The sequence below is a fragment of the Pecten maximus genome, chromosome 19 (assembly GCF_902652985.1).
Source record: "Pecten maximus chromosome 19, xPecMax1.1, whole genome shotgun sequence".
NCBI lineage: Eukaryota > Metazoa > Mollusca > Bivalvia > Pectinida > Pectinidae > Pecten > Pecten maximus.
Genome location: NC_047033.1, coordinates 3,904,843 through 3,932,749, shown reverse-complemented (window position 1 = coordinate 3,932,749; position 27,907 = coordinate 3,904,843). Strand labels below are relative to the sequence as shown.

The 27,907-nt window shown below is 38.2% G+C and overlaps 1 protein-coding gene across 2 annotated transcripts in view; it reads left to right on the top strand.

The window, feature by feature from the left end:
• Positions 1-27,907, top strand: part of LOC117317583 — a 96,902-nt gene that overhangs the window by 53,195 nt on the left and 15,800 nt on the right. For both annotated transcript variants that reach the window (XM_033872425.1, XM_033872426.1), the window contains exons 4-7: positions 7,034-10,849; positions 11,467-11,602; positions 12,582-12,652; positions 14,689-14,895. In XM_033872425.1, coding sequence (XP_033728316.1) covers positions 7,385-10,849; positions 11,467-11,602; positions 12,582-12,652; positions 14,689-14,895 — 3,879 coding nt within the window. In that variant the 5' untranslated portion in view covers positions 7,034-7,384. The remainder of the gene's footprint in view (positions 1-7,033; positions 10,850-11,466; positions 11,603-12,581; positions 12,653-14,688; positions 14,896-27,907) is intronic.

Genomic DNA, 27,907 nt, shown 5'->3' with positions numbered 1-27,907 from the left:
GTATGTGTTAGGTGTTTTAGCTATGAAACATTGATCTCAGACATGATAATAAAAATACAGAAACTTGATGGATTTTAAGGTTTGATGAGAAAAGATTTGCCTGCATCAGGATGAAGTATTACAAGGGTTATGTCCCTTTAACTAGATTGTTAAAACACATACATTTTATAACTGAGAAAATGGATTTACAGTACCAGGAACTTTTTGACTTGGCACAGCTTGCTGGTACGTAGGTGGTGATATCGGTGCATCTACCACAGCTAGAACTAGAAAAACCGATTAATGAAGGACATCGCTGTCATAATTAATACACCTCCACATCTTCAATTTGAACATTTACATATATAACATTTAATTGATTTGATAATCAGCTTCTTTGAAATATAGTTTTTTCAGATCAGTTAATTGGCATTAATTTTAATTTCAAAAATTAAATAGTGTTGAATTAAGCTGAGGATACTTCATTTCTGAAATTTACACTACCTAGTTTGAATACTCAAAGTTCTGATAAAAAAATGCCTTACATGTAATTATCATACTGATATATATAATTACGGTACCGGTAGTCGATCTTTCCTGATCAGATTCAAGTACTATTGATTGAAAGAAACAATATGCCTTATACACATTGTACAAGAACCTTGCCCTCAGACATCGAGACACAAAGCACAACCTGTGCCTTCTCAAAAGACAAACGGCAGACCTGTGCCTTCTCAAAAGACAAACGTCAGTCCTGTGTTGTGTATTTGTATATTGGAGGTAGATAATATGTATCAATAGAGATATCGGTATTGTTTGAATATTTTGATGTACCAAATGGCTGTAGACATTCTAAAATTCTATTGTTATATATTTATGTATAGTACACTGGTTTTTAAAGTTTGATCGTTGCTTGTCGAGTAAAATATATCTACAGTTACCTATTGTTGTAGACCAGCTATGCTTTGCTCTGTGGCAGTGTCATAGCATACATATTATATCATAAGTAGATTGGTATAACATACCATATTTATCCTACAATAATCCCATTTGGCCATATTTATCCTACAATAAGCCTGTTGTCCGATGTTTATCCTACAATAATCCCATCGGGCCATGTTCATCCTACAATATAAGCCCATTGGGCCATATTTATCCTACAATAAGCCCATTTGGCCATATTTATCCTACAATAAGCCTGTTGTCCGATGTTTATCCTATAATAAGCTCATTGGGCCATATTTATCCTACAATAAGCCTGTTGTCCGATGTTTATCCTACAATAATCCCATCGGGCCATGTTCATCCTACAATATAAGCCCATTGGGCCATGTTTATCCTACAGTAAGCCCATTAGACCATGTTTATCCTACAATATAAGCCCATTGGGTCATGTTTATCCTACGTACAATAGGCCCATTGGGCCATGTTTATCCTACAATATAAGCCCATTGGGTCATGTTTATCCTACGTACAATAAGCCCATCGGGCCATGTTTATCCTACAATATAAGCCCATTGGGTCATGTTTATCCTACGTACAATAAGCCCATTGGGCCATGTTTATCCTACAATATAAGCCCATTGGGCCATGTTTATCATACAATAATCCCATTGGGCCATGTTTATCCTACAGTAAGCCCATTGGACCATGTTTATCCTACAATATAAGCCCATTGGGTCATGTTTATCCTACGTACAATAAGCCCATCGGGCCATGTTTATCCTACAATATAAGCCCATTGGGCCATATTTATCCTACAATATAAGCCCATTGGGCCATGTTTATCCTACAATATAAGCCCATTGGGCCATGTTTATCATACAATAATCCCATTGGGCCATGTTTATCCTACAGTAAGCCCATTGGGCCATGTTTATCCTACAATATAAGCCCATTGGGCCATGTTTATCATACAATAATCCCATTGGGCCATGTTTATCATACAATAATCCCATTGGGCCATGTTTATCATACAATAATCCCATTGGGTCATGTTTATCCTACAATAAGCCCATCGGGCCATGTTTATCCTACAATAAGCCCATCGGGCCATGTTTATCCTACAATATAAGCCCATTAGGCCATGTGTATCCTACAATAAGCCCATTTGACAAGCAAAAATTAAACACTCTATTTTCTGCACTAAAAGCATTCTGCTAATTCTACTAATTAAACTTTCTTTATAATGTTTTCTAAAACTTTTTTTTAAAGCTTTTGAAGTATGCTAATTCATTATTGCATACATCAGTATATCACCAATGCATTAGATGTTAAATAAAAACAGTTAGATGCCACAATTAATTTTTATTTATAGATCTTCATATATTTTATTTTACTTTTAGGGTTGCTTTTTAATTGGTTCAGATTTCTGCAGTTTTGAGAAGAAAAGACATGCATGAATATTCCTCAAAATTACGAAATAGACCATATAGTCTTCATTCTTCGGTATAAATATCGGGAACAAGATGAAATTATGAAATACCAGACCATAATTTTTAAATCATTCTTTGGTAACAATATCAGAAACAAAACAAAATTATGAAGTAGACTGTAATCTTAAATCGGGAACAAGATATTTAAATCAGGTGTATAAAAGTGTTAGTGATATAGAGGTTAGTGGGCTAACGATATGTTGGGTTTTTATTTATATATTTTTAAAGATTTATTTAGTTTTATTTAAATGTATTAGATTTTGTATTAGGTACTTTCCATATAAGACGAAGTATATTGTAGAAGGATATGAAAAGTATATGTGTGATTTACAGGAAATATATTTCACACCAGAGCAGTAGTCAAAAGGTTGAAGTTTTTATCTTTATTCCGAGGTGACGCATTCCTTGACCTTTGAAACAGGTACTTGTTAATGTAAATATTATTTTTGAAAAGACAATTTATATCAATGTTAATATAATTGTCGAGGCACAGGTACATCTAAAGGTTACAGGTGGTTAACCATCATTCACCTGATCATGAGTGACCTATGTTGAAGTAGGATGTAGTAGTCTAAGTCGGTTCAAAATCAGCAAATTAACCCTATTGGGCCATAATGTTAATTGTAGGGTCAATTACAGTCAACTACTTTCAAATTATGGTCAAGAAGGGTGAATTACAGTCAACTATGTTCAAACAAGAGTCAAGTAGGGTCAATTACAGTCATGTAGGGTCAATTACAGTCAACTATGTTCAAACAAGGGTTAAGTAGGGTCAATTACAGTCATGTAGGGTCAATTACAGTCATGTAGGGTCAATAACAGTCATGTAGGGTCAATTACAGTCATGTAGGGTCAATTACAGTCATGTAGGGTCAATTACAGTCATGTAGGGTCAAGTAGGGTCAATTACAGTCAACTAATTTCAAACAAGGGTCAAGTAGGGTCAATCGAAATCAGCTAAATAAAATACATTCAAACTACAGTCAGTATATATATTATCTGGAAATATCCTTTTAAAGTGATTTCACATGTTAGTTTACTTCAGAACATCTAGCTAGATATCAAAAACACAGGGTTGTAAAAATGTTAAAACGGTATAAATGATAGGCCCAGTTCTATAGACAGTTTCCAGCTCGGTAGACTTGGCAGACACCCATGGAGGGTAGAAGACCTGCCGGCTTTTAAAAATCCTATGTCTAGGATGTGAACCTAATCAACTCATTAATTACCAAATTTGGATGTTTGTTTTAAATGGAAACATGGGATAAATCTGAACATTATTTACACAGTAAGTATAAAATCTATGAAATGTATATTTTTGAAATTCATAGAATGCTTTCTAAGTTGTTGTACAACTTTGTCAGGGGACTGAATGTCAAGCCTATATATAGCCATTGTTTCAAGAGTACGCCATTTTGTAAGGTGTTTCTTGAATCAATTATGAGTTTTATTTCATTAATTAGTTGTATATCATTAATTGATACACGCCATAAAATACTGGAATTTTAACGAAGATTTAAAAAATCAAAGAGGTGTTATACCTATTACGACCAGGTAAATAGATTTGGTAATTTAAGATACATGGTTTTAATTATATTTCAGTTGTTAATTGCTTAAATGGAAGTAACAATACATACATGTAGCCTGGTCTTACCATTAATCTGCAAACAAAAGAGGTATTTACTAATTGAATATTAGCCTGTTATTCTAACCAATACATTTTTTGAAATCTTGTCAATAAATTTGATGAATTCACAGACGATACAAACTGAATTTAAAACAACAAAAATGTAAATTTGTACAACTCTGTTACAAATTTTAAAAATATATCTAGTAAAAACACACACAAAATGGTTTTTTTGATTTATTTTTTTAAATTAGCCAAAAAGCAAACTTTATTGTTAATTTTTGAAGAAATTATTGTTAAAATCTTGATTTAGATTTGAATACACCTGTTGGTAATGTGATTGCTGGTGCAACATCACCTGTATTTCAAACTCTAACTTAAATCATTTTGCATCAATTGCGAAACAAGTGATATCAACTTCTAAAAATCACGCTTGTTAGCCCGTTGGAAGCGCAGGAGGGGTCTTAGTATGGGAGGAAACCAGAGTACCCGAGGAAAACCCATGCGGTTGGGCACGTGACACCATACCTTTTCACGTGCGATAGTGATATTGAACCCCGGCCGCCTAGGTGAAAGGCAAGTGTTTCCACTGTGCCACCTGACCCGACATTGTGTGCAATTACATCATTTCCATTCTTTGTTAGTTACACCGATTTTCACTGATTGTCATGTTCAAATCATGATCAGAACCCTGTACGAATATAGAGCAAAATCTTGTACATAAAATAGTAGATGTGAAATCTTCAAATTCACTCGCGACTGTCATTAATTTGATATGCCATAAGTGAGGCATGTCTGTAATATTTTGTGAAAACTCAAACGAATTATGATATAAGGCAGGTGAACTTTGACCTTGGCTGTCTGTGTTTCTCTATCGATGTCATATGGTAAATTGTGACATCATAAATCATTGATGACCTCACAATAGTGTTAAATATTACATGTGTCTTACAAGATTGATGATGGGATCACGTATTTCATGGCAGAACAGGTCAGGGATATGATAATTAAAACTAATTCTGAATTATCCCCCTCTCCCTTCCAGGACATTCCATTCATTAGGTTCCCAATACTCAAGGACTTACTGATTAAGTCTTAAGAATAACAAGTTGCCTCCGTTTAAAATCTAGTAATCCTTTTTGATGCTATGCATTTACAATTTCTGGACAACAGCAGTAGTGAAGCTTTTGACATTTTCCATGCAGGCAGTTTTTATTTTTCAATTGTTCATTTATTTGTTCCAAAAACTCAGAAGTTCAATCAATTCAAATTATATATATACATTGTCTATAAAAGAAACAAAAAACAAACAAGTAAATCAAAAGAATTCTTTATATGGTAAAAAGTTTATTCAAAACGAGAACATTTTTAACATTTCAACAATACAGTTTAGTGCTAAACATAGCTTAATGGTTTATGATTTTTGCTTGACTTGCTGAAGCTTTTCTTGAATTTCTGCCAAACTTCAGGTGAAAATAAACATCTAGAGGTTCCAATCAACAATTACTACAAACACACAGGTAAAAAATAGATACGATAACAATAGGGACTTATAACAAAGGACGGAAGTCCTATCAATAACTAAGTACTTAGGTAGGTAAGTTAGACTGTCCTCGACAGTATAAGGAGATTACAGAAATGCTTTGAATATTTCAAATATTTAGATATTAGTTTGATGTACATTTCAGCCAGATTTGTCAAACATCAAAATGGAAAATTATTCATTTATGGATTTTTTGTTTTTATTCTGTTTCTCAGTATTATTTTTATTTTTCCGACTTCTTTTTCTTCCTAAAATTTGAAATGTTAATATGAAAACTTCATTTTCACTGACAAAGGTTGACTGCCTTAGGAGTGCCTTGGCGTACTTTAATTGAAATACTAAATCAAAGTACTGAAAGTACTGAATTGTCCAGTGTTTATGAAATAGTTAGTAGCTATAGGTGTATTAGGCGACAACAGTTTCCAAAAGCTTGATTGATGGTAGTGAAATGGAGTCCTCTGATTGGTCAGAATTTTAATGATTTGAAATTTTACTAGAAATTGGTACAATTGGCTTATCCCCAAGCATGATCTTATATCCAGAAAAATATGTATTAAAGTATGTTCAGGCATTTTGACTTACACTGCTTTAGAAATTCAGCAGTCTGCTACACACATTGATTAAGTGATTAAGAGTTTCCTGAATTCTGAGTAAATCTACATTGATCAATTGTGATGTTCATGTCATATTGGCTGGTGTTACTCAATTCAGGCCGTGGTGGAAATCAGATTTAGATGATCTGATGTCAGTTATACTTAAAATTGAGATTATTTGTGACTTCAGCAGACCTGTCCCTAGTTGTGCCCTTTCAATTTGGAGTCTTATCAGGGAAATCAAGGTGGCAGACAGGTGGCTACCTTGGATTTTGATAAATGAATTTTGTTATCGTTATTTCTGGAGAAAAACTGCAGGAATATCTCTCAAACCTCATATGTAGGTTCTTCTTGGTCCCTGGTTGTACCCAATTAATTTTGATTTTAATTGGGGGGAAAAATTGCTGGCCAGTGGCCATCTTGGATTTTGATAGTTGAAGTTGTAATGGCTATTTCTTGAAAAATACTCCAAGGATTCGTTCTCATATTTAACATGTAGGTCCCCCTTAGTCCCTAATTGTTTCCATTTAATTTTGGGTTCGATTGGGAAAACGAAATGGACGACAGGCAGCCATCTTGGATTTTGATGGTTTAAGTTTGTTATCTCTATTTCTCAGAAAGTTCTTTTCTTTTTTATCAGATTATTTAGAAAAAAAAGAGGAAAAAGGGAAAGAAGGCAAAGGTAGAGAAAATATCAGTCTTACAATGAACCAATAAATATCATTCAATGGTCACCATAGTGGGCGATGGGAGCCCTCTGCGATCCTTGTTGTGTGCACACTGTATCCTCTTTAAAACTTGACTGTTTTGATTGAGATATTAGCAAAGTAGTTAATTTTTTTTTCTGTCTTTTAAGGTTCAGTGAGCTGTAAAAATGGACGACAAGCTTTGAAGATCATGTCAGTTGATGAGCTCAAATGTTGATGGTGGACATAAATGTATAAATGAGACGATCGATCAGGATGACTCTAACAGTAAATATCATAACAGCTCCGAGGTTAAAGACACAGCGGTTCAAGGACAAGGATGTCATACTTCTGAGAATGGTGTTGAGATAGAAGGCAGAGCCATTGTTTTGGCCAAACAGCGAACTCTAGGGGTCAGAGAAGTATGACTCAGGAAAGGGGAGACAATCTCGACGAAATGCATGACAGAAATATGAAACCTAGTAAGTAACATTGGACAACCACGTGAGGACAAGGAAAACATGGATGACGCAGATGAGCAGGTAGATCAGGATATGATTGACAGTATGCCTGTCTCTGTGGCAAGTGCACATGTTGTAGGCAATGCAAGGTCGGATACGCCCGTTGTCCAGGGTGTTTTCTCACGCAAAATTGTTGCCAAGGCAAGTAAAAATGTCAGACAATTGAAACACTTGAATGACAGTGAGGCCAATGATGATGGGGATGATTTGTCGGAAAAAGGCAGAGTGCATCGGACAAATTCGCGTAAGAACGCTCTGTCGCGTGTGCCAGTTTCTTCAAGATTTGATGTACTACTTAGTAACAATCTGTTTCAAAAATATCTCGGACAAAATCATGAGAACATACTTGAGCGGATTTATAAACAGCGTGGAGGAGTTTTCAGTGGTGGCATGCGTAAAGCATATTCGAATGTAGATCTTACGAATATAGACTTATCACAAACTTTTGATAACCCTCTTAGTAATAATGGGAAGTCAGCCTCATTTTCTACGGCAGATAAAAGGAATGAAAAGCATTATAGTCAAGGCCAAGCTAAGGATACAGGGCAACAAAGACGAAGACGTGTGTCAATAAGCAGTGGACAGGAAGTTCAAGATATTGTGGATGAACTTTCGGGAATCAGAAAGGAGGTAACTATTAATGGCCAAAGGACCCAAGCCGTAACAGCCATTTATAGCAGAGGCAAAAGACAAAAATTCAATGTGCCAAGTTTTTCAGAATTTAGAAAACAGAGGCAAATGCGTATTGCAAGTGGCCATCAATATGCAAAGGAAGCGAAATCCTTGTTAAACAATAATCAGAGTGCTGTTCGTTTACCAGAAGTGTCCTCTCAGAGTTTGGCAGAAGCTTCAGTTCTGATCACTGCAGTTTCCTCCGAAAACTCTGATTCTGCAGATCAGTTACAGCCGATTAATGAGGACGAACAAAAAGTGCAAGAAAACATTGTTGAAAGACTGGAGCAAGTGACACCAGAGACAGTTACTATTCAGACCAGTGAGCAAGTTGATACACATGCTTTTGGAAATTGTGAATCAGTTCTTGATGTACAGGGTTCAATGCCATGTCAGCTGGAGGCGAGAGAGATAGCTTCGACATCTGTCGCTAGAGAAAAGGGTGAAATACCATCATTAGAACAGTGCAACTCAGCAGAGAGTATTCCAGATTTAAGTGATTCACAGATATCTTTGGATAATTCTGAGGAATTACATTCCATAACAAGAGACAAAGTAAAAAATGAAGGGGAGGTAACTTGTATTTCTTTCCCTGCACCTGAGGAGGAGACACCTGATGTTTTAATTCAGCATAATTCAGGGGAGATAACCAGTGTTTCTGTCCCTGCTGAGGTGGAGAATCCTAGTGTGTCAAGTCTAAATAATTCAGGGGAGATAACCAGTGTTTCTGTCACTGCTGAGGTAGAGACTCCTAGTGTGTCAAATCGACATGATTCAGGGGAGATAACCAGTGTTTCTGTCCCTACTGAGGTGGAGACTCCTAGTGTGTCAAGTCTAATTAATTCAGGGGAGATAAACAGTGTTTCTGTCCCTCCAGAGGTAGAAACTCCTAGTGTGTCAATTCGACATGATTCAGGGGAGATAACCAGTGCTTCTGTCCCTGCTGAGGTAGAGACTCCTAGTGTGTCAATTCGACATGATTCAGGGGAGATAACCAGTGTTTCCTTCCCTAGAGAGGAAGGATGTGATCCAAGTGAGTCAAGTCAACATAATTCAGGGGAGGTAACTAGTGCTATGCCAACAGAGAAAATCAGTGACAGTGAGATACCTAAGGATATTGTCCTTGCATTAATGGGAAGTTCAATGGAAACACAGATGTCAGATGAAGTTTTTGATGATGAAGAGGTTTCTGATTTGATTTCCAGCAAAAAACCACCAATAAACATCTGTCTCCAAAGAAACAGCTCTGAGGATTGTGACATTGAAAGACATGACCTTGACCTTGGTAAGGGTGAAATGTTAGTGCTAGAAGATTTGGATGTCCCAACCACAAAACAAATGTGCAATATAAGTACTCATCATAAACCTTCAAGCTCCTCAAGTCCCTCAGGTAGCATGAGGGAGGATACCTTCACTTTCAATTCTCAACAGGAATCTTCTAGAGACAAAAACAATTTCATCACTTTAGAAGTTCCTTCTGAGTCAAGTACCGATGATATTCAATTACCTGACAAAAGATCACTATGTGATAGAGACTGTGGTCTGTTTCCTGAGAAAAAAGTCCTAGATTCGGAAACAGGTTTCTCGGAAACACTAAACAGTGCTACATGTGTTCCAGAAGATTTTTTCGGTGACATTGAAACAGTGACCTTGACCAAGCCACCTGGCAGTCCGGACACCTGTCTGGAGGGTTCAAATGGAAATAAAATTGTGATAGATATGATAAACACTGGTCCATCTAACACAACAAGCACTATCGGGGGGAAAAGTGAGGATCAAAATCAAAATAAAGAAGACAATTCAATTTGTGATAAACCGTTGAGTCCTGAAAAGCCTAAAATTCTTCCCCGGATACAAAAACGCCAGACAAAACCTGACACTCCTCCTCGACCTGTACCAAGGTCAAGGCCAGTCAATGACCCCTCAAGGTCACAGGTTGTGCAAACTGGTATAAGGCCACGAAAACGGAAATTGCCTACTCGCCCACCGAGAGTTTCTCGCACAAAGAGTGACTGTAATCTAAAATCAACGGAATCACCATCAGTTTTGTTGACTTCACGATCTCTGGATAGTGAACAAGTGTCACATGTGCAGGAGATCATATCCGAGGTGAAATCATCTAGTCTGGGAAGAAATGACACTGAGAATTTGTATCCGCCTTCTCCACCTCTACCCTCTAATTCCCCTCCCAATGAGCCCTCAACTCCACCTCTGCCCTCTCGCCCACCTCCCTCAATCCTTTTACCGTCATTACCTGACAGTGAACCGCCCACACTTTATATGCAATCTGATGATATCACAGAAGCTATGAAATCACCAGTATTGAAAACTGAAACTGAAACATCGTATGTTCCGTTTTTGTCAAGATCACTAAATGAAACTGGACCTTTTAATGTTGTTGATGTCCCAGCTTCAGACAATAACAGTCCTAGTGATGATGGCACTTTTTATTTCCCGGAGAGTCCGTTTTTCTCGGAGAAGCTAAATCAGTTTAACTTTCCGTCTATAACATCACCTGTTCAATGTGAGGATTCAACGTTTGTGTTTCCAGAACCTATGTTAAACTCTCCTCTGTCTGATCAAGAAGAAACAGCAACGCAAGAATCTTGTAACCATAGTGACCAGTCGTTCATGTCGACGTCGGAATCTGTTGCTTCTGACACGAGCAACAAACCTTCGTCATGGCTACCGACTAGTATTGATAATATTTACAGACCTTGTGGCAACGAGCAGCCAAGAAGTGGGACAGAGTTTGAAAACAATTATTCTGCAGCCACATTTGACTCTACTAAGGTACAATAACTATGCCATATATAAATTGTTTGAATATCTAAATTGTTTGATGTTTTAGTACTGAACTGCACTTTCATAATATACCGGGTACATGTTAACATGGATTCAGATTTTTTGAAATAGAGCTTTGCTTTGAGTAATGCAAGTCATCTAGATGAGTAAAGTGTTTGGGTTTTTTTTGTTTTTTTTAAATTTCAATTATGACATTTTGGTGGGGTTTTTTTTATCTATTTTTTTGTTCAGGCAAAATTGTGCTGAAAATACCTATAGATATGCTACTATCCTATTAAATGTGTGCTTTAGAAAACTTATAATCAGTTGAGGGTAGTTGTGGGCACACAAGTCATTAAGCAGGGTGTATTTGATTTCTCTATGACATGTCTTGGACTTATAATTATAAGCTCAAAGTTTAGCTGTAAATATTGAAATTCATTTTTATATAGGCAGATAGGCGAATGATGCTGTTTCTGAAATAATCATCTTATGATTCATAATAATTAGCAGTATATTTCAGTTCAAGTTCTGTTAAAGATATTCAATATTAGCCTTTTACTTGATTCAATTTAAAGTAATCAAATTAAGCATTTTGTTAATCCTAGTCTAATTTTATCGTTCAGAATGTATACCGATCATCGTCTGATGTGTCCGTCAGTACTCCTGAAGCATTACAGAAACGCAGGGAACGCAAGGACAGGCCGTACAAAAGTGACCCATTCACTGGAGGCAAGCGACCATCCCCAGGACAGTTCATTCGTTAGTACATCATAGCAACCATAGTCATTACAGTACATTATCATGGCAATTATAGTTCATCGCCATAGCAACCATAGTTATTGAAAGTAAATTTCCATAGCAACCATAGACATTACAGTACATCATCATGGCAATAATATTTCATTGCCATAGCAACCATAGTTATTGAAAGTATATTTCCATAGCAACCATAGCCATTACAGTACATCATCATGGCAATTATAGTTCATCGCCATAGCAACCATAGTCATTGACAGTAAATTTCCATAGCAACCATAGACATTACAGTACATTATCATGGCAATTATAGTTCATCACCATAGCAACCATAGTCATTGACAATAAATTTCCATAGCAACTGTAGTCATTACAGTACATTATCATGGCAATTATATTTCACTGCCATAGCAACCATAGTTAGCGAAAGTAAATTTCCATAGCAACTGTAGTCATTATAGTTCAGTTCATCATCATAGCAATCATAGTCATTACAGTACATCATAATAGCAACCATAGTCATTAAAGTACATCATCATAGCAACTGCAGTCATTACAGTACATCTCCATAACAACCATAGTCATTAGAGTACATCTTCATGGCAACCATCGTCATTACAGTACATCATCATAGCAACTGCAGTCATTATATTACATCTCCATAGCAACCATAGTCATTACATTACATTACATCTCCATAGCAACCATAGTCAATAACAGTCATCGTTATGTACATCTCCATTTTATGTATGTTTATTTCCTTAGTAAGTTTTACCATAGCAACTGTAACAAAGTTTATCTCCATAGAAATTAAAAAGTGCATCTGATAGCCAGGTTAGTTTGTCTCCAGTTTTGTATCAGAAACAAGACTACACCTCAGGGTCAAAGTTCAATTTACAAACATGTATTAATTTCTGTATCATTTTCTTAGGAAAATTTTAGAGTCATCTATCATGCCTGCTCTTTTCAATCCCATTTATAGGACGCCATCGAGGTCTTCCATCCGATGATGGGTTTACAGAGGACTGGATCGATGAGATTGATGAAGCTGAGGTATTACATGGTTATAATATAATCCCTACAAAATTATCAATAATTGTTGTAAATCTCTCTTAAATGGCCCCCAACCTATGAATTTCCTTGTTTATAAAAGCAAAAATAACATGGAAACATCATTTACACAATAAGACTATTAGGCCTGTATACAGTAGAAAGGTTGTGGGGCTCTCTACTTTAAGACAAGGTCTGTATACAGTAGAAAGGTTGTGGGGCTCTCTACCTTAAGACAAGGCCTGTATACAGTAGAGAAGTGGTGGGGCTCTCTACCTTAAGACAAGGTCTGTATACAGTAGAAAGGTTGTGGGGCTCTCTACCTTAAGACAAGGCCTGTATACAGTAGAAAGGTTGTGGGGCTCTCTACCTTAAGACAAGGTCTGTATACAGTAGAGAAGTGGTGGGGCTCTCTACCTTAAGACAAGGCCTGTATACAGTAGAGAAGTGGTGGGGCTCTCTACCTTAAGACAAGGTCTGTATACAGTAGAGAAGTGGTGGGGCTCTCTACCTTAAGACAAGGCCTGTATACAGTAGAGAACAAGGTCTGTATACAGTAGAAAGGTTGTGGGGCTCTCTACCTTAAGACAAGGTCTGTATACAGTAGAAAGGTTGTGGGGCTCTCTACCTTAACACAAGGTCTGTATACAGTAGAGAAGTGGTGGGGCTCTCTACCTTAACACACGGTCTGTATACAGTAGAGAAGTGGTGGGGCTCTCCACCTTAAGACAAGGTCTGTATACAGTAGAGAAGTGGCAGGGCTCTTTACCATAAGACAATGTCTGTATACAGTAGAGAAGTGGTGGGGCTCTCTACCTTAAGACAAGGTCTGTATACAGTAGAGAAGTGGTGGGGCTCTCTACCTTAACACAAGGTCTGTATACAGTAGAGAAGTGGTGGGGCACTGTACCTGAACACAAGGTCTGTATACAGTAGAGAAGTGGTGGGGCTCTCCACCTTAAGACAAGGTCTGTATACAGTAGAGAAGTGGCAGGGCTCTTTACCATAAGACAATGTCTGTATACAGTAGAAAGGTTGTGGGGCTCTCTACCTTAAGACAAGGTCTGTATACAGTAGAGAAGTGGTGGGGCTCTCTACCTTAAGACAAGGTCTGTATACAGTAGAGAAGTGGCAGGGCTCTTTACCATAAGACAATGTCTGTATACAGTAGAGAAGTGGTGGGGCTCTCTACCTTAAGACAAGGTCTGTATACAGTAGAGAAGTGGTGGGGCTCTCTACCTTAAGACAAGGCCTGTATACAGTAGAGAAGTAATGGGGCTCTCTACCTTAAGACAAGGCCTGTATACAGTAGAGAAGTGGTGGGGCTCTCTACCTTAACATCAAGGCCTGTATACAGTAGAGAAGTGATGGGGCTCTCTACCTTAAGACAAGGTCTGTATACAGTAGAGAAGTGGTGGGACTCTCCACCTTAAGACAATGTCTGTATACAGTAGAGAAGTGGTGGGGCTCTCTACCTTAAGACAAGGCCTGTATACAGTAGAGAAGTGGAGGGTCTCTCTACCTTAAGACAAGGCCTGTATACAGTAGAGAAGTGGTGGGACTCTCTACCTTAACATCAAGGCCTGTATACAGTAGAGAAGTGGTGGGGCTCTCTACCTTAAGACAAGGTCTGTATACAGTAGAGAAGTGGTGGGGCTCTCTACCATAAGACAAGGCCTGTATACAGTAGAGAGAAGTGGTGGGGCTCTCTACCTTAAGACAAGGCCTGTATACAGTAGAGAAGTGGTGGGGCTCTCTACCTTAAGACAAGATTTGTTTTTACGATAGAGAAGTAAGGATATCAATTCTGATGAGTATTATCTTTTAACAATGATGCCAAGTCCATAGAGATTAATAACAAGGCTTTTGTTGGTTATTACAAATATATATATTTCAACATCTACCTTCCCCAACTTGAGTATTTTGATCAGTTGCTATAAAAGTTTATAAATGGTTAGAAGGTTTAAAATCATGTATTGATATTGCCATGACACCCAAAATTTGATTTCGTCTAACTGTTTATCATTTTTTATGAATAGGCTGTTACCTTGGCCGAAACAGAAGCTGAGCGCGACCGAAAACGCCGAATCAGAATGAGTGTGGTCAGTGATGCAAGTACAGACAGTGGGGTCATAGGTCAAGATGGATCACAGGAAGTACCACCAAGTCCGACAGAAAGTAGTGGTTCCTATGGTTTTGTCACCAAAGTGGGAGACAACTCTGGATTTTCCATTATCAACCCTAATGTAAGTCATATGTCTGAGTTTTCCACAGTGAATTTTTCCCGATTATTATTAGCTCAACTATGTCACATTGTGAATACCTTTATTTGGGCCGTACCAGGTGAACTGGTACTAATCTGCTTACTTGTAATGGAACACACCACTCCAGTCGAAGTACTGGTTCATCTAGCTGATTCATTTTCTGAATCTGACCACTTCAGTCTAAAACGTTCAAACTGTGCTTGATTTGTCTTGCAAATACATATTTTTGAGAACCAAAGATAATATTTGCTAATAAAAATGTATAGATTATTAGCTCACTAGATGTAACCCAGTCGGGATGACTTAAAACTGTTGTGCTTCGTCCGTCTTTTCATGCGATGACGCCACAGTCCACCAAGTGTAAACTTTTACATTAACTGGCTAATCCTCCTTAAAGTCTAAAAGATTTCAACGAAATTTGGCCTGAAACATCATTGGGGAGAGCTATCAAATAAATGCATATAAATGAGGCCGGTTCAATCCCTGGATATAGAGGGGCAAGTCTCTAAAAGTGAACATAGCTGAAATTTTGATTTAAAACACTACTTCTCCTGAATGCCTTAATGGACTTCAACCAAGTTTGGTCTGAAACATTACTGGGGTAAGGCAATCATGATTTTAATAAATGAAGCTGGATTCACCTCTGAGGACAGTAGGGTGGGAACTCAATTTGAAATGAGCTTTTTCAACCAAATGATTGTGATGTACATACTTAAAAGTACTGCTGACCAAAAATGCTATCATCATGGAAAACAGAATCTTAGTGGTGTGAATATAACATCATACCCCCTGTTGTAAGTCTTTCTAGTCAGATGACTGTTTAGGCAAGTAGACCTTGTTATTGATAAGCGTATTTGTCAACAACTATAGATACCATGGTAATGCGTGCCAATGTTCATATTTATATTCCCAATATCACTGTCTTCTTTTCAATTTACCTAAAACTGTTACACTATGGGAGGGGGCTTATTTGAGGATAAATATGGTACTAGACTTTTACACTAGGGGATGTGGCTTATTTGAGGATAAATACAGTACTAAACTGTTAAGCTATGGGAGGGGGCTTATTTGAGGATAAATACAGTACTAAACTTTTACACTAGGGGAGGGGGCTTATTTGAGGATAAATACAGCTACTAAACTTTTCACAAAAAGAGGGGGCTTATTTGAGGATCAATACAGTACTAAATTGTTACACTATGGGAGGGGGCTTATTTGAGGATAAATACAGTACTAAACTTATACACTAGGGGAGGGGGCTTATTTGAGGATAAATACAGTACTAAACTGTTACACTATTGGAGGGGGCTTATTTGAGGATAGATATGGCACTAAACTTTTATGCTAGGGGAGGGGGCTTATCTAAGGATAAATCTGGTACTAAACTTGTACACTAAAAGAGGGGGCTTATTTGAGGATCAATACAGTACTAAACTATTACACTATGGGAGGTGGCTTGCTTGAGGATAAATATATTACTAAAATTTTACTCAAGGGGAGGGCCCCTCAGGGGGCTTATTTGAGGATAAAGACAGCTAATAAACTTTTCACAAAAAGTTGGGGGGCCAAAAATATTTGAGGTTAAATAAAGTACTTAATTTTTACATTAGGGGAGGGGGCTTATTTGGGGATAAATATGGTACTAAAATTATACACAAGGGGAGGGGGCTTATTTGAGGATAAAAAAGTGCTAAAAATTTACATTGGGGGAGGGGGCTTATCTTATTAATAGTTCTTGATTGTGGACAAAGTAGCTCTTCAAATTGAACATCCTTTTTGCCATGAAATGTCGCTGTTCTTTTGGATACCATTATGACGTCATAATTGCCACGCAACAGATGTCACTTTCCATATCATCACAATTGTTTTTCTAGTTAGTTGACATTTTGCTAAAGCCATATTTATAGAAATATGCCATGTACAGTGGCCTGTAGATGTCCGATAGGATTTGACAGCGAAGGTGTTAAGTACATTAATGTACATTGCAGAGCGTTCATGAAATGAGGCTGGATGAGAAAGTCAACAGGGCTTCGGTAACTGAAATATCAATTAAAGACAATCCATTATGACGATGATTTAGTAGCATACATACTGTCAGAGGGCTGGGATTATAGATAAACAATGCCTTGTTAACTATTGTAATTTATTGTGTTTCATTTTCAAAGAAAGGTCATTAACGTTGACATTGTTTTTCAATTTTTAAAAAAAATGTTTTTGCACAGCTGTGTCACATACTGATCATGCAGATATATAACTTCTTCTCAGCTTAATAATGTATCAGAAATGATTTCGGTTAACTCATATAACAAGCAACTGGGAAACTAATAGTTATGTTTATAATATAAATTATAATTACGATCCTCTACACCAGATTCTGTTACAATAACAATAGTGAAACATAAATCAAATGTGAGTGAGTCCCAGTTTCTACAGGATCTGATCAGACATTTTCTTCCTGTCAGCTTAATATTGACGTATCAGAAATGATTTTAGTCAAACAAACAAGCAACTTTAAAGAAATGAATGTTCGTGAAGGTATATTTTGTTTGTATCAAAGTATTAAGAAGAGGTGTTAAGTGGACATTATATAAAGATTTAACCTTAATTCACAGCCATGACACATTATGAAGAGAAGCTCATCGATACATCCATTTTCCTGTTTGCACAGTAAAACGGTTTATAATGTACATACATTCTCATTGGGCCAGCTCATAGCCAATCCAACACTTAATTAAATGGGAAATGCTGTGGCTTCTGATTCGTTATAAATCTGATAAAAGTTAGTCTTGATGATGAATGGTGACATGATCATTAATAAGTTGTTAAATACAACAAGTAATTAAGAGCAAAAATGTAATTTTCTGTAAATATAAGGGAGGTAACTCTAACAAAATCATATGTCTTGTAATATTAAAAGCATCATTTACCCTTAAACTTGCATGAAATTTTAATCCAAGTTTCCAATCATCATAAATATCATCATATATAAGCATATCTGTAATACTCAATTCCTATAAAATGAATACTGTATTTGACCTAATAAGGGCGCCCCTACCTTTTTTCAAGGAAATAAATCTTTGACCGAGTGTCAAAATGGTGTTCAAATTTTAAAGTAATAATTCATGGGAAATATTTTGCTACTTTATGTGTTCAATTTTCTTCAGCAAATTAAGTAACTGGAACACATGTTTTCGCCACATTTTGTGTATTGCTACAGATGACATATCAGTGCAAAGAGCACCCAAAACTAAACACACATACAAATAATAACTTACCATCTTTATTTGAAGATAAAGTAAAGACTTCATTCTTGTTGATAAATAACTTTTGTTCAGAACAGAAAGCTAGTAAAAGACTTTGTAAATCAAATATTAGGTCAAAGAAAACGATGTCTGATATGATCTGGGAAATCACCTAGCTGTTTCTATAAATAGAACACAAAAGAGTTCCATTTGAACATGAATTGTGGAACACACGTTCTCTGTTCTAAAGATCGGCTGACAGGAGTATTCAAGTGATGTTTAAGCTTAATATATGATAATGAATAGATATCTTCATCAAGAATATTTTTATGACTGAATATTTTACCGTTTCCACAACCTTGGGTATTCTGCTATAAGGTATAGTCTGTTTCATAAAACTTCAGAATAACTAATCTTAATAAGGGCGCCCCCACTGTCAATTACCCGCACCTGCGCCCTTATTAGGTCAAATACGGTATATTAATGAACACTTGTTAGAATTCTCAACAAATTATAACCTGATATAGTCATTAGTGAGAATAGTTTTGATGGTAAACTGAGAGCAATACAAGCCTCCTGGTCACAATAACTACTAAATCCATCATGGGGTTATCCCATACACAAGGACCAAGAACTGTATTGATTTATTTGGTTACATCCTATGACCTTGAAATATCTGATGACAGGAAGTAGAACTCTCCTGTGTATTACAAATAGGTATTTCTACTGTATCCATAACAACAGGATTGGTTTGCAATGAATGCAGGATCTGTGTATGTGAGAAGGGGAGTGAAATGGTATGGATAATGGGTGTGTAATAAAATATGATAGGGATTAATCTTATAGATAAACAATTACACAGCAAGTCACACCTCAAACTTCACTGGGTGCAGAATGTGCGAGAAGTCACACATATAAATATTGCAACATTGGACAGTTCAATGTATCAGTTAAGTTTAATTACAATATTTTTCAAAGGTGTTTTAAATTTCATTTTTAGAGAGCAACATAATAAGCTCCTAAGTTGGTATTAGTGCATTGGACGAAACTGGCAACCTCAGCTAAAGAATATTTTTTGTAAAGAGATTTTTACCCCAATTGCTCTGGATTCTATAATTAATTGTGACAGATCTCTCTCATTGGTTAGTGAGGTAGTCACCAGCTACTTCAAGGATACTCCATCTAAAAATGACTCTAAAAATGGCTGTTTAGAGCGATAAACACAGCATACAAGCAAACAAATATCACCTTACTTTAGCTTCACTCGAAATGCAGAATTAGAATAAATTAACACTGAGGTCATTAGATTGGATACTTGTATGTGTCGGGTGACTATGGTCATTAGATTGGATATTTGTATGTGTCGGGTGACTATGGTCATTATAGATTGGATACTTGTATGTGTCTGGTGACTATGGTCATTAGATTGGATACTTGTATGTGTCGGGTGACTATGGTCATTAGATTGGATACTTGTATGTGTCGGGTGACTATGGTCATTAGATTGGATACTTGTATGTGTCGGGTGACTATGGTCATTAGATTGGATACTTGTATGTGTCGGGTGACTATGGTCATTAGATTGGATACTTGTATGTGTCGGGTGACTATGGTCATTATAGATTGGATACTTGTATGTGTCGGGTGACTATGGTCATTAGATTGGATACTTGTATGTGTCGGGTGACTATTTGTATGTGTCGGGTGACTATGGTCATTATAGATTGGATATTTGTATGTGTCGGGTGACTATGGTCATTAGATTGGATACTTGTATGTGTCGGGTGACTATGGTCATTATAGATTGGATACTTGTATGTGTCAGGTGACTATGGTCATTATAGATTGGATACTTGTATGCGTCGGGTGACTATGGTCATTAGATTGGATACTTGTATGTGTCAGGTGACTATGGTCATTAGATTGGATACTTGTATGTGTCGGGTGACTCTGGTCATTATATTGGATATTTGTATGTGTCGGGTGACTATGGTCATTAGATTGGATATTTGTATGTGTCGGGTGACTGGTCATTAGATTGGATACTTGTATGCGTCGGGTGACTATGGTCATTAGATTGGATATTTGTATGCGTCGGGTGACTATGGTCATTATAGATTGGATACTTGTATGTGTCGGGTGACTATGGTCATTAGATTGGATACTTGTATGCGTCGGGTGACTATGGTCATTAGATTGGATACTTGTATGCGTCGGGTGACTATGGTCATTAGATTGGATACTTGTATGTGTCGGGTGACTATGGTCATTAGATTGGATACTTGTATGTGTCGGGTGACTATGGTCATTATAGATTGGATACTTGTATGTGTCGGGTGACTGGTCATTAGATTTGATACTTGTATGCGTCGGGTGACTATGGTCATTAGATTGGATACTTGTATGTGTCGGGTGACTATGGTCATTAGATTGGATACTTGTATGCGTCGGGTGACTATGGTCATTAGATTGGATACTTGTATGCGTCGGGTGACTATGGTCATTAGATTGGATACTTGTATGCGTCTGGTGACTATGGTCATTAGATTGGATACTTGTATGTGTCGGGTGACTATGGTCATTAGATTGGATACTTGTATGTGTCGGGTGACTATGGTCATTAGATTGGATACTTGTATGTGTCGGGTGACTATGGTCATTAGATTGGATACTTGTATGCGTCGGGTGACTATGGTCATTAGATTGGATACTTGTATGCGTCGGGTGACTATGGTCATTAGATTGGATACTTGTATGCGTCGGGTGACTATGGTCATTAGATTGGATACTTGTATGTGTCGGGTGACTATGGTCATTAGATTGGATACTTGTATGTGTCGGGTGACTATGGTCATTAGATTGGATACTTGTATGTGTCGGGTGACTATGGTCATTAGATTGGATACTTGTATGTGTCGGGTGACTATGGTCATTAGATTGGATACTTGTATGTGTCGGGTGACTATGGTCATTACATTGGATACTTGTATGCGTCGCGTGACTATGGTCATTAGATTGGATACTTGTATGCGTCGGATGACTATGGTCATTAGATTGGATACTTGTATGTGTCGGATGACTATGGTCATTAGATTGGATACTTGTATGTGTCGGGTGACTATGGTCATTAGATTGGATACTTGTATGTGTCGGGTGACTATGGTCATTAGATTGGATACTTGTATGCGTCGGGTGACTATGGTCATTAGATTGGATACTTGTATGTGTCGGGTGACTATGGTCATTAGATTGGATACTTGTATGTGTCGGGTGACTATGGTCATTAGATTGGATACTTGTATGCGTCGGGTGACTATGGTCATTAGATTGGATACTTGTATGTGTCGGGTGACTATGGTCATTAGATTGGATACTTGTATGCGTCGGATGACTATGGTCATTAGATTGGATACTTGTATGTGTCGGATGACTATGGTCATTAGATTGGATACTTGTATGTGTCGGGTGACTATGGTCATTAGATTGGATACTTGTATGTGTCGGGTGACTATGGTCATTAGATTGGATACTTGTATGCGTCTGGTGACTATGGTCATTAGATTGGATATTTGTATGCGTCGGGTGACTATGGTCATTAGATTGGATATTTGTATGTGTCGGGTGACTATGGTCATTAGATTGGATATTTGTATGTGTCGGGTGACTATGGTCATTAGATTGGATATTTGTATGTGTCGGGTGACTATGGTCATTAGATTGGATATTTGTATGTGTCGGGTGACTATGGTCATTAGATTGGATATTTGTATGTGTCGGGTGACTATGGTCATTAGATTGGATACTTGTATGTGTCGGGTGACTATGGTCATTAGATTGGATACGTGTATGCGTCGGGTGACTATGGTCATTAGATTGGATACTTGTATGTGTCGGGTGACTATGGTCATTAGATTGGATACTTGTATGCGTCGGGTGACTATGGTCATTATAGATTGGATATTTGTATGTGTCGGGTGACTATGGTCATTATAGATTGGATATTTGTATGTGTCGGGTGACTATGGTCATTAGATTGGATACTTGTATGTGTCGGGTGACTATGGTCATTAGATTGGATACTTGTATGCGTCGGGTGACTATGGTCATTATAGATTGGATATTTGTATGTGTCGGGTGACTATGGTCATTATAGATTGGATATTTGTATGTGTCGGGTGACTATGGTCATTAGATTGGATACTTGTATGTGTCGGGTGACTATGGTCATTATGTTGGATATTTGTATGTGTCGGGTGACTATGGTCATTAGATTGGATATTTGTATGTGTCGGGTGACTATGGTCATTAGATTGGATACTTGTATGTGTCGGGTGACTATGGTCATTAGATTGGATACTTGTATGTGTCGCGTGACTATGGTCATTACATTGGATACTTGTATGTGTCGGGTGACTATGGTCATTATAGATTGGATATTTGTATGTGTCGGGTGACTATGGTCATTAGATTGGATACTTGTATGTGTCGGGTGACTATGGTCATTAGATTGGATACTTGTATGTGTCGGGTGACTATGGTCATTAGATTGGATACTTGTATGTGTCGGGTGACTATGGTCATTATGTTGGATATTTGTATGTGTCGGGTGACTATGGTCATTAGATTGGATACTTGTATGTGTCGGGTGACTATGGTCATTAGATTGGATACGTGTATGCGTCGGGTGACTATGGTCATTAGATTGGATACGTGTATGCGTCGGGTGACTATGGTCATTAGATTGGATACTTGTATGCGTCGCGTGACTATGGTCATTAGATTGGATACTTGTATGTGTCGGGTGACTATGGTCATTAGATTGGATACTTGTATGTGTCGGGTGACTATGGTCATTAGATTGGATACGTGTATGCGTCGGGTGACTATGGTCATTAGATTGGATACGTGTATGCGTCGGGTGACTATGGTCATTAGATTGGATACTTGTATGCGTCGCGTGACTATGGTCATTACATTGGATACTTGTATGCGTCGCGTGACTATGGTCATTACATTGGATACTTGTATGTGTCGGGTGACTATGGTCATTAGATTGGATACTTGTATGCGTCGGGTGACTATGGTCATTAGATTGGATACTTGTATGTGTCGGGTGACTATGGTCATTAGATTGGATACTTGTATGTGTCGGGTGACTATGGTCATTAGATTGGATACTTGTATGTGTCGGGTGACTATGGTCATTAGATTGGATATTTGTATGTGTCGGGTGCTGTTTTCAACAAATCAATACTTCGATAACGTCAGCTTATTCTGTTAGCGAGGAAGAGGGAGCTTGAAATTATGTTGACTGTAGTCAACAACATGGAATAGGGAGCATATTTTTCTGACGACTAGAGTCAACAATGGTACAGAATGAGTAACGGCCCATTGGCCTCTTTTTCTTCCCTAATGACTGACTTGGCACAACCTTAAGTGTTAAGCCAAAGCAAAGAAAGATGTATGCACTATCTAAGGGGCTTGATGTCCAGTATTAAAATGTTGGTTAGGACTCAGACTGGTCAGCCCATTATAATGTAGTGGTTAGGACTGAGACTGGTCAGCCCATTATAATGTAGTGGTTAGGACTGAGACTGGTCAGCCCATTATATTGTGGTGGTTAGGGCTGAGACTGGTCAGCCCATTATATTGTGGTGGTTAGGACTCAGACTGGTCAGCCCATTATAATGTGGTGGTTAGGACTCGGACTGGTCAGCCCATTATATTGTGGTGGTTAGGACTCAGACTGGTCAGCCCATTATATTGTGGTGGTTAGGACTCAGACTGGTCAGCCCATTATAATGTAGTGGTTAGTACTCAGACTGGTCAGCCCATTATATTGTGGTGGTTAGGACTCAGACTGGTCAGCCCATTATAATGTAGTGGTTAGTACTCAGACTGGTCAGCCTATTATAATGTGGTGGTTAGGACTCAGACTGGTCAGCCTATTATAATGTAGTGGTTAGTACTCAGACTGGTCAGCCTATTATAATGTGATGGTTAGGACTTGGACTGGTCAGCCCATTATATTGTGGTGGTTAGGACTCAGACTGGTCAGCCCATTATATTGTGGTGGTTAGGACTTGGACTGGTCAGCCCATTATATTGTGGTGGTTAGGACTCAGACTGGTCAGCCCATTATATTGTGGTGGTTAGGACTCAGACTGGTCAGCCCATTATATTGTGGTGGTTAGGACTCAGACTGGTCAGCCCATTATATTGTGGTGGTTAGGACTCAGACTGGTCAGCCCATTATATTGTGGTGGTTAGGGCTCAGACTGCATGGTCAGCTCATTATATTGTGGTGGTTAGGACTCAGACTGGTCAGCCCATTATATTGTGGTGGTTAGGACTGAGACTGCATGGTCAGTCCATTATAATGTGGTGGTTAGGACTCAGACTGGTCAGCCCATTATATTGTGGTGGTTAGGACTGAGACTGCATGGTCAGTCCATTATAATGTGGTGGTTAGGACTGAGACTGGTCAGCCCATTATATTGTGGTGGTTAGGACTGAGACTGGTCAGCCCATTATATTGTGGTGGTTAGTACTCAGACTGGTCAGCCCATTATATTGTGGTGGTTAGGACTCCAACTGGTCAGCCCATTATAATGTGATGGTTAGTACTCAGACTGGTCAGTCCATTATATTGTGGTGGTTAGGACTCAGACTGGTCAGCCCATTATAATGTGGTGGTTAGGACTCAGACTGGTCAGCCCATTATATTTCGGTGGTTAGGGCTGAGACTGGTCAGCCCATTATAATGTGGTGGTTAGGACTCAGACTGGTCAGCCCATTATATTGTGGTGGTTAGGACTCAGACTGGTCAGTCCATTATATTGTGGTGGTTAGTACTCAGACTGGTCAGCCCATTATATTGTGGTGGTTAGGACTCAGACTGGTCAGCCCATTATAGAATCGTACACATTTTCCAAATTTAACTTTTCTGGGACAGGATAGGACCATAGGGTATGATGTCCAAATAGGAAGTGGCTGGCTGCAAGTCTTGGGCTGGTAGGTCAAGTCTTCTATTGGTACCGGAGATGGAGATTCGTATTAGAAAAGGACATAAAAATTGAAACAAATTTTTAGTTAAAATAGAAATATCTTGCTGAATTTTAAATCCAGATAGATGTCTTTTGGTCATATAAGAGTATTGATATTGTACTACTGAAAAATATAAACAAATAAGAAATACCCTGAAGATCAAGGGCAGATGACTCCATGCTATCTCCCCACCCCCCTTATTTCTCGCCTTTTATCTTAAAAAAACTTAGGACAAGAGCATTTTTGTATATAATTGAGTCAAACACACACACAGGACAGTGGGCCGGGCTAGGGACAACAAAACTACCAAAATAACCACCAGAAATCGAACCGGGGTAGTGACAACAGAACAACCAATCCCATCACCGAACACCGAACCGGGCTAGAGTCAAGAGTACAACCAGAAAAAACACCAAAAATCGAACCGGGGTACTGACTACAGTACAACCAGACACACCACGGGACTACGAAACACACGTTATACAGCTACCATTGAAATAAATACTATATTTTCCTATTAACCTGGTCTATGGCCCCCTTTACACTGTACACAGGCCCATATTTTCATTATAAACAAGCTCAGAATCTAATTTCCTGCTTAAATTCTGCCAAAATATCTCCATGATGAAAATACCAGCCGAATATGTTCAGATCGGTCCCGTAATCTGGTGTCCAGGGACGCTGAACGGCATACAATGTCAAATCCGGTAGCTCCCTATAGGGACCACGGAACCAAATGATTTCCCATAGACCGTAATGTTAACGTTTATCACTGTACTGCTTAAATGGAGTTTTCAACACTGGTCCAGTAGCAATAATTTTGAAGTATGTCATCTCGGAAACCTCTAAATGGAATTATAAAAAATTCTACCAATTTGAACTTTTTTTATATGGGGGCCGCCATCTTGTATTGAAATCAGCACCAAAAATTCATCTAAATTAATAACAAAATACACACTTAATTACCTCCCCCTGACAAAAACAGGCTAGCAAAAAAATAACTGTTTTTCTATATATTTTACATCTATATGTATTGCCCGACCCACATATTAAAACTTTGGAAACTTCTCTCATCTTAATATCCAATCAGTAGGCCCCGATGTATTCACCTTCCTATTAAATCTTCTGCCCAAACGGGGAAAACCCACATTCTATTTTTGATTTGGTTCCGTGGTCCCTATAATGTGGTGGTTAGGACTCAGACTGGTCAGCCCATTATATTGTGGTGGTTAGTACTCAGACTGGTCAGCCCATTATATTGTGGTGGTTAGGGCTCAGACTGGTCAGCCCATTTAAATGTTGGTTAGGGCTCAGACTGGTCAGCCAATTATAATGTGGTGGTTAGTACTCAGACTGGTCAGCCCATTTTAATGTGGTGGTTAGGGCTCAGACTGCATGGTCAGCCCATTATAATGTGATGGTTAGGACTCCGACTGGTCAGTCCATTATATTGTGGTGGTTAGGACTCAGACTGGTCAGCCCATTATAATGTGGTGGTTAGGACTCAGACTGGTCAGCCCATTATATTGTGGTGGTTAGGACTCAGACTGGTCAGCCAATTATAATGTGGTTAGTTGGGTAACTGGAACTTTTTTCAGGGGAAAAATTGGGTGAATTTTCAAGGAAAAAATGCAAAGGGGAATTTGGCTTATACATGAAATCAGCTCACTTGGGATTGGATCCCTTGATTGACCCTAAAAAGCCCTGGTGTCCTGTTAACAAGTTCAGGTTTGGTTCATTTCAGGGGAATTCACTATAAAAACATCCATCGTTGATTTTTTATAAAATCGTAGCTGTTGTGATGACGTTCAACCCTAAACATAAACAAACAAACAAATCAGAAGGTAAACATGATAGCATGAAGTCACTTATACGTGAACAATATTTTGAAAGTTGCTATAGCAATCTGTTTCTTCTATAGTACAAAACCAAATTGATTTTTCTTTATTGCTGCAAAGAAATGTTGAATGGGCCTTTTTCTTAGCTTATCTGTATGTGTTCTTTACGCTACAGACACTTAATGGTCGTTTGATTGACTGTCGATGTATCTGTTTCACAGTGACTGAACAGGTACACAGCAGCTATATGAAATGGGTGATCTGTACTGGTACTGTTCACATATAAAGTGAATTTTGCCTTCCAGTTGGAATGGGGTATTTATAATTGGCTCCTGTATCAGGTAATCCCTGATCATTATCTCACCAAATCAGTCCTGACCGGTAGCCACTAACTAGTTACCTGCCCTGACCAGTAATCTCCGACTTGTTATCTCCCCTGACCAGTAATCTCCGACTTGTTATCTCCTCTGACCATTAATATCTAGCTGGTTGCCTCCCCTGATTAGTAATCTCTAATCTCTCCCCAAATCAATTATATCCCCAACCACTAATCTCTGACTGGTTACCTCCCCTGACCAGTAATCTCCGACTTGTTATCTCCCCTGACCAGTAATCTCCGACTTGTTATCTCCTCTGACCAGTAATATCTAGCTGGTTGCCTCCCCTGATTAGTAATCTCTAATCTCTCCCCAAATCAATTATATCCCCAACCACTAATCTCTGACTGGTTACCTCCCCTGACCAGTAATTATGACTGGTTATCTCTGCTGACCAGTTATCTCTGACTGGTTACCTCCCCTGACCAGTAATTATGACTGGTTATCTCCCCTGACCAGTTATCTCATCTATTCAGCTGTATCCCCTGAC